Here is an 8,111-nt window from a genome sequence, read left to right as displayed (position 1 = left end):
GGCACGACCAAGGATCCGAGCAGGAGGCCATCGAAGGTACTCCGTAAATTGTGATTTGTTTACGCTTCATATCCCAAGCGAAGGCCGTCATGTTTTGAGAAACATGAGCAGCGCAAATAAACTAGCAGATAAAAAAACACATTTAGTAAAGTAGAAACAGTACAGGAAATTTAACGAAACAACCTAACTTTTTACATGAGATTTACCATCTGACAGCGGCTGACATCATATTTTATATGAGGGCCTACGAATTGCTCGCGGAGGGAAGATGATTTAATGTAGTTCTCGTCCGTGAGAACTTTGATCTGAAGGAGAAAATAAATTATATAAAAAAGTTAAGTCGGAAGCAAGGGAGAAAAAGAGAACGGGATAATATGGCAAAAAAATAAATTTTCACTCACAGTGAAAGCAGAGCCAATAAAATGACGCCAACGAAAAGCTGACAAACTGACGTACAACCTAGAGTCTAAAAGGCCGAAAGCACGATACAACAAGTCACATACAATATCTCCCAGTTCTCCGTATGACGAGAACTGCACACGCAACACATCGCCGTTAACCTCAAGCCTGGTAGGGAGGTCGTGGCAGACCCAGCACCTACAAAAAAGATGGTTCTTTTAATGATGATAAGTGACAATGCATCACAGAAAGCAAACAAAAATTACTAGAGTATAAGAGAGCAAAACTAACCCGACTAAAACAGAAGAAGAGCAAGTGACCCATCGATAGAATGCCATAGCAATGGAAATGTCGTGGGAGTATTTCTGAATTCCAAGGACCCAAGGATCGTCACGAAACTTGGCACGACGATATTTACGTTTGGACGGTGGGGGAATAACATTGCCATGTGGGGAAGCATCTAGATTGAGATCAATAGATTCAATAGCACGCTTAGCATTAACAAAAGGTGTGGGAGACAAACGAGACGACTTAAGCTGAATAGGGTGCAAATGCGCGAAGGGGCAGAATCAGTAGTTTTTTTAGGAGGAACAAAGTTGGGTTGAGAAGGCCAATCAGGGGTAAGTTCGAAGGAGGGTGAGCTATCAATAGTATCAGATTCACTTCCTGTGCCTGCAGGAATATATGAGTTTTTTAAATACAAAATAAGAGCAAAAGAACACTAGGAAAATATAGACACGTTTTTTTTAAAGAATGGATGAGTAAGGACAATGACCGGAAACTGGCGTGGTCGACAGAGAGTCGGTAACAGGGGAAGAGCTCGAACCAATCATTGCTCTCATAAGAATATTGGTTTCAGCTTCAATTTGGAGCCGAGCTGAAGTTAGAATTTTCAAGCAACGAGCTCTATGCCTCTTAGCAGCCAGCAGGACATCAAGCTGCAACAACAAATACACACTAAAAAATAAACCAAAACATCGTACAAAATAAAAATGAATATTATTAAACACGTAGACCCACACCTTAACATCATCATAATTTAGTTGATGACAGCTTCCGAGAGAGTGAGCTTGGGAGACACAGACAGATGGAGAGGACGCGGGAGAGAAGGAAGATTTTGCTGACCCGGCAACATAAACGGCACACAGCTTTACGATCGAATTTCCGTCCGGGGAGACAGAAAAATCGGGTAAAACGGTCGAGGGTGCAGCTACCAATGTGTCTGGAGGGACAGACGGGCCTACCGCGTGGGCTTTGCTTTCGAGAATAGTAGAAGGATGTTTGCCAGAACTAGATGGGCCGATGACGTTCTCAGATTGTTTGTCTTTGGCTCCAGTTCTTGACGTATGTTTTTTCTACTGAGTCTTGCCAAGGGTAAGGAGCCAGGAAGGTGTTTCCCTCTTAAATGCAGACAACTCCAACAGGCGAGGCTATAAAAAAGCGGACAAAAGAGAGAGAAAGTGTGTTAAAATTAAAAAGAGAAATTTAACAAGAGAATTAACATAAAACGAAACGCATTTTTGTTAACCTTTGCGGCGCCAAAGATGCGAGTAGGGGTGGACCCTCTCAAACCAACAGTGTCGGCCATTATTAGCTTGGAAATTAAAGGACCATCATAAATAGCAATTCGTGGTCGGACATCTTGACAAGGAGAACTATCGAGGAAGTCCATGCTGTCAAGGTAAAGTATCTGAATTTTTTTCAATATATCAGTAAAAAGCCAATAAACAAACTAAGTTAGCGGTGATGGATTAGATCGTTTTACCTGTAGGAATATAGCAACACCAACAGGAACCTGGACGTCTTGCTTGGCTCTGATTGCACGCCTGGCATCAATGCAAGCAGATACAACAGACTCCAAAAAATAGGACCCCCAGTTGAAAACAGAGATGGGTTCGCTGCTCGCAAGAGCTGGCCAAAAGTTAGTAGAATGAGGAATAGACGAGGAGTCGATCTCAACCAACAAAGCCATGAGATAAACGATAAAGCATTTTATGAAAGTGTCTGGATCAAAGGGTTTCCCATCGGAATTCGTAATAATGGACTCCATGACACGACCGACAGCATCTGCCGGGTTTTCGGCCCCTGCCCTGAAAGACAAATCTTGCCCCAGACGATCATAACCGGACTGAGATTTGTCCAAGGACGAGTCCCAAACTTCTTTACCAGAACATGGAAGACCAAAAACAGTGTTAACGTACTCGGGGAACAGAGAAATACGAACATCGGTAGACAATTTGAGAGAACGTTGCATCACGTCCAGCTTGGAAACAACCCACAGGGTAAAAGAATTATCAACCGCAAGAATATCTATGCCGCACGAGAAAGAACCAAATCCACAAGAAGCGATAACATCCCTATGTTCGTCCGAAAAACGAGATACAAGAGAGTTGAAACCAGATATTGAAGGATATCGAACATCTTCGGAAAGCAAATGAGTAGTAATATTTGGGACGGAGAGATCACGAGCAGAACGCTTAGACTTTGAACGCCAGGCACAAGAAGATTGAGACATGGAGAAAAGAGTGAAGAGACTAAGTACCAAGCCGAGAAGGATAAGATAGAGCCAAGAGATGAAGTGTGAACAACCTACAGGAGCATAGTGCCATATTTAAAGGCAAAGCCAGAGAGGATGGGCTTTTGCCGAGCCGAGGAATTGGTAGTTGGCGGGCGGGAGTGTACAGAACAATTCAAAATTTGAAACAAGAGGGAGACAGCTGTAAGAGATTCTTTTAACATGGTGGACAAAACAAATGGACATTACCCGAAGGACAAAGCACAAAAATTGGAACGGAACGCAGGATAAAGGGATGTTTGTGTACTGATGGGCATGCAACACATGGCGAGTAGGGAAGTTACACATGCGCCTGTAAAAACAGAGGAAGTGATAGGCAACATACCAATACAAGCTTAACTTTATTTTATTAAAACACCCACTCGCCCTAGAGGAAAGTACATCGACAAACTGATAGGAAGCACAACAACAACTGATCAACTTATAAAAAAGAGATGACGACAACTGCCAGTCTAAAACGTGCGCCGGGGGGTGGGGCGGTGATAGGCCACGCAGGGCACCATTTCAAGGGTGAACCCGGCCGTATGATGACTTACGCCCACACGTACTCCTGTTGTGTCCGGTGCAGCCGCAGCTGGTGCACTTGCGCGCTGACGATCCACGAGGCTGAGCAATGTTGTTCAGAGGGCATTTATTAGCGTAGTGCTCCAAAGAACCGCAAGTACGACACTTAGGAGCAGCGTTAGAAACAGGTTGTGTCCCGGGATTCCTGCGCGATCTGCGGGGAGGAGGAGCACCGGCCAGCGGCTTCGTTGGCTTGCGCTTCTTGCGAGCCCCAGGGCTCTCGATGGGCGACTTGAATCTTGTTTTCTTGGGACGCTCACGGGAACGAACACGTGGAGGCGCGAGTACAACACCAATAGCCAAATCAGGAGATGCTTCCAGAGCTGGAGCATCGTCATGTGCGTCCTGATCAGCAATGGTTGAAGGTACAACAGTTATCGCAGAAACGGCCAGCTTTGCACGATTAACATAATCGACTGCAAGCTCAAAAGCTGGACGAGATTTGGTGGCGATGGCAACCAACTCCATGGCAGAAGCATATATAAAGCAATGCATAGCAGCTTTGTCTGACGAATCACCGAGGGCCTGAACATAAGCATCAGACCCGATGGGTATGCCGTCTCGAGCTTCCCTGGTCCACCTCTTCAGCACCAAACCAGATGGGAGTTGAACGACTCCAAGGCCAACAAGAACCTACGATGGGTGAAGTACACAAAATTAGGCAACGAATATGAAGTCTTAAAAAATAAAAAAAGAATTACACGCGGGCAGAGAAACGCACAGCGAGGATGTGACGACAAGGCATGCCTGAATGCTCAAACATCTTGCATGTGCAAAAATAAGTTTCACCAGATTCACTACGAGTGACCTGGAATTCTGTTGTCCCACCATCTGAATAACCTGGACGACTAAGGAGAACAGCAGAAAATATGCCATTCTTCTCATCGTCACGACGGCACACAAAGGAGCCAGCCCGGTATAGCTCCCGATCAAACCGGGAAAAAAGGGCACAAGTGTATATCTTAGCAGCATGCCTTTCTAGGGGGACACCAACGTTCAGGTGGCGCAAGGTCTGAAAGAGGAAAAAACTTCTTCAGATTCTAATTAATATACCAAAAATAGCAAACATAATGATTTTCAGGTTGATACCTGCTTAGTCGCATGTGATTCTTTTGCCTCGTCGGCGACACGGTCCGCGATGAGCCTATTGTACTGCGAAACAAAGTGGTGCATTGGGGACGAAGGAGCAATATACGTCTTCAGAAGATGGTTAGCGCTTTCGCTACGCTGTGTGCTAGTCATCCCAGCACAAAAAGTCTCGGTGAAGTATGGCTTTGCCCACATTTCCCTATTATCATAAGCTCGCTGGAGGAACTCATTATCAGTCAAGGAATAAGAGGATATAAATTCAGCCCAACGCATCTCAAACTCTTCAACAGAAACAATCTCATCGAGCAGGCGATGGAGCTGAGCCTTGAATGCATTATCCTTGGTGTACACAGGGCCCAAAGACTCCTTGGCCTTCTTAAGGACGTGCCACTTGCACCAGCGGTGCCGGGTGTCGGGGTACTCTTGCTCAATGGCAACCCTCATCTGATGGCATTGATCTAAAAAAGTGTACAAAAAATGATCAAACACAGGGCAACAAAATATATAAATTAGATAAAAATATTAAAAAAAGACAAAATACCTGTAAGCACAGTAACAGGTTTCTTCCCACCCATAGAGTGAGCAAAAACCCTGAAGCACCAACGGAAAGCTTCTATGGTCTCTTCGGTGAGAAGAACAGCCCCAAACATAATACTTTGGAAATGGTTATTGACTCCCACAAAAAGCCCGAATGGAAGATTGTACAAATTGGTGCGATAAGTGGTGTCGAAAGTTACAACATCGCCAAAAGCTTCGTAATCAGCACGGCTAGACCCGTGCACCCAAAACAAAGACTTTATACGCCCCTGCTCATCCAAGTCCATCTCAATAACAAGCCCAGGGTCGCTATTCTTCATGTTAGCGAAGATCTCCAAAGTTTTAGACATATCTTCGACTATAGATTCTTGCGCCAAACGGCCGCATAAAGATCTAACAGACTGTCTGCTAAATGGAACATATCCAGTATCGCCGTGCATGGAACCAACAATGGAACAAACATGAGATATTTGGACATTGTTAAGTCTAAGATGGCGCACTAGCTCTCTAGTCATCTGATCTATGCGACTATGGGAGTTCCACTGTCTTTTCTCACCGCAACTAATAGAAAGAGGATGGTTGTGGTCGTCAATAAACTTACGGACATACCAAGAATCATCATCCGCGCGCAACAAGGTCAAGCGCGACAAGCACCCAGTACGAGCGGTACGTGAACAATCGCTAGAGTCCCGACCCTGGTTCAACACAAAATGTGAAAGAAATGAAAAGGCTAGACACAACAAAAATATGTTAAACAAACTAAAGCAAATCCACAGCAGTTGGAAAAAACCTCGCAAGCGCATACGATGTCCTGTCTTGTTTTGCGGCCAGACTTGCCGCATCGACTTCGTCCGTACCGTATCCCGAAGCCCTGCTCCCAGGAAAACATGTTATAGAACTCGTACGCTTCTTCAGCAGACTCAAATACGAACCCCTCAGTAGGCTCGAATATGCAACGCTCGCCACGACCAGAAGCTTCACGCAATGCGCGTTCGACGGCACCATAGTTCCAAGTTGTGGGTAAGCGAGGAACAACTACGCGCCTAGAGGGACAATTAAAAAAATACTAAACGTTATCTAGGTAGAGATAAAAACAATGCTATCCGCTAAAATAACAATCACAGTTGCCCAGGGAGCAAAAAAAATACCTGTCGAGGATGCTCCTGGACTGAAAGGCACCACTAGGATCGGATACAGGAGGAACCATGGGGGCGATCTCGAGTTTGGGACTTGGATGCAGGCGCTGAGCTAGCAATGGATGATTCGAGCTAGCATACAAAGGTGGCGATTATATAGGGGGAGGGAAAACCGAACTTGGCGGGAAGAGTTGGCCGGAAACGTCGCTCCCGCGCAATAAAGGCGCGCACATTACTACTTGGCGCGAAGAGAGGTCGAAGAACACATACGTAATGCAAATGAGGTGGTTGCTGGGGAGAGAAGAAAGGACGACAAGACTACCAGGAAATGAGACAGGATAATGTATGGGACCCATGCAGCCAATGAAGAAAGCTGGTGGCAACATGGTCTGTATAAAATATATGAATTGGACATGCAGGCCAATAAAGTTTCGCCACATGGCAATAGCCATGAAGCTAGCGCTACGATACGTATGGAAACCCATAAGGAGGGGGGCACGCCAATGATGTGTCGACAAGTGGCAGTAGGCATGCAGCCTACATTTTTTACTAGGCATGCGTAGCCCATGCAGAGTACGTGCCTAGTGCCTAGGGGTGTGCACGGACAAGCCAGAGATTCGAACGCGCTTATATTAAAATATAAAGGGGAGACGCATGACATGCGGACCACCGAAAAATCGACACGCACCATTTGGCCATGCAGCTATAGGAAGCTACATAGAGAAATAAGATAGGCCATCCGGAAACATTGGGCAAAGGCAGATGTTACGATACGAAAAATGACAAATACCGCTTTGACAAGTGGCAGCTGGCACGACCCAAAAGAATGATACACTGCCCCGTCTAATCTATTACGACGGAGACAGTAGCGTTTAGCAAAGGAAAACAGATAGTACGCACGCAGCAGCCAACACCGTCAAAGAGAAAATGGGCTAGGCGGCACAGACTAGGCGAGAAAGCAGATGATTTTTTCACAGGCACAGAAAGGTACTATCTTAAAACATAAAAAAAACCGAAGGACTGTGCGAAAAGACGCACTACTTGCAACGCTAATTTCGGCAACACATTTCTTGCAACAGTCATACAATATACAAGCCATAACAGACAAGGTAATGAGATAGAACACGAGATAATATTATTTTTAGAGACAAGCTCTTCGAAACATAACATGTAAATAAAAACATGATACAGATTGCCGAAGCCACATCAGCAGGCACACTTCAGAAACGGAAACAGGATACAAAATGCCGAACCCACAAGCCACATCAGCAGGCGCACATCAGAAACGGTCGTGCTCATACAGCTTGAACGCAGCAGCGTCGCCGCGTGCATAACGAAACTCGCGGTCGACCGTAGACACGCGATGGAAGGACAGTATGACACCGAACGCAGCATGCACTTGCGATTCGAGCATCACGGCGTCCTCGATGCTTCTAGTAGAAACATACATAACACCGGCGGGGCTCTCTGATATGTCGTAGCGCTTGTGGCCGAGCAAAGCCATGAGAGCAGCCGTAGCCATGAAGAGCTTGCCACAAATAGCTGTCTCAGAAGCGAAGTGGAGCCTTAGGAGATTCTGAGCTGGGACAGAATCAACGACGTTGAAGAAGATGCGCAATGATTTGGCTGCATCGACAACGACATCATCGTCCGCAGGGGGGTGAGGGTGACGTAGGAGCGGCAGGGGGACAGGCGCTGAAGGAGTTGACGAGTTCCTTGCCTTCTTAGCTCTAGTCGACCTGCATTAGTGACAAACTATAAAGTTAGCAAAAAAAGGTTGCGTGAAAAACATCTCCAATGGTAGTAAGGAC

The 8,111-nt window shown here is 45.8% G+C and overlaps 1 protein-coding gene across 1 annotated transcript; it reads right to left on the bottom strand.

Moving 5' to 3' along the window:
* Nucleotides 1–3,478: 3,478 nt before the first annotated feature.
* LOC147977430 (protein FAR1-RELATED SEQUENCE 5-like) lies at nt 3,479–6,068 on the bottom strand. The gene is made up of 5 exons (XM_087521167.1): nt 5,955–6,068; nt 5,169–5,859; nt 4,628–5,085; nt 4,260–4,550; nt 3,479–4,171 (listed from the first exon to the last, which is right to left on the bottom strand). Exons 1-5 carry the CDS (start codon nt 6,051–6,053, stop codon nt 3,479–3,481), a joined length of 2,232 nt encoding a protein of 743 aa, XP_087377293.1. The 5' UTR covers nt 6,054–6,068.
* Nucleotides 6,069–8,111: the final 2,043 nt, after the last annotated feature.

The sequence above is a fragment of the Triticum urartu genome, chromosome 4A (assembly GCF_056163025.1).
Source record: "Triticum urartu cultivar PI428250 chromosome 4A, HENAU_Tu73, whole genome shotgun sequence".
Lineage (NCBI taxonomy): Eukaryota > Viridiplantae > Streptophyta > Magnoliopsida > Poales > Poaceae > Triticum > Triticum urartu.
This window is presented reverse-complemented; position numbering and strand designations above follow the sequence as displayed.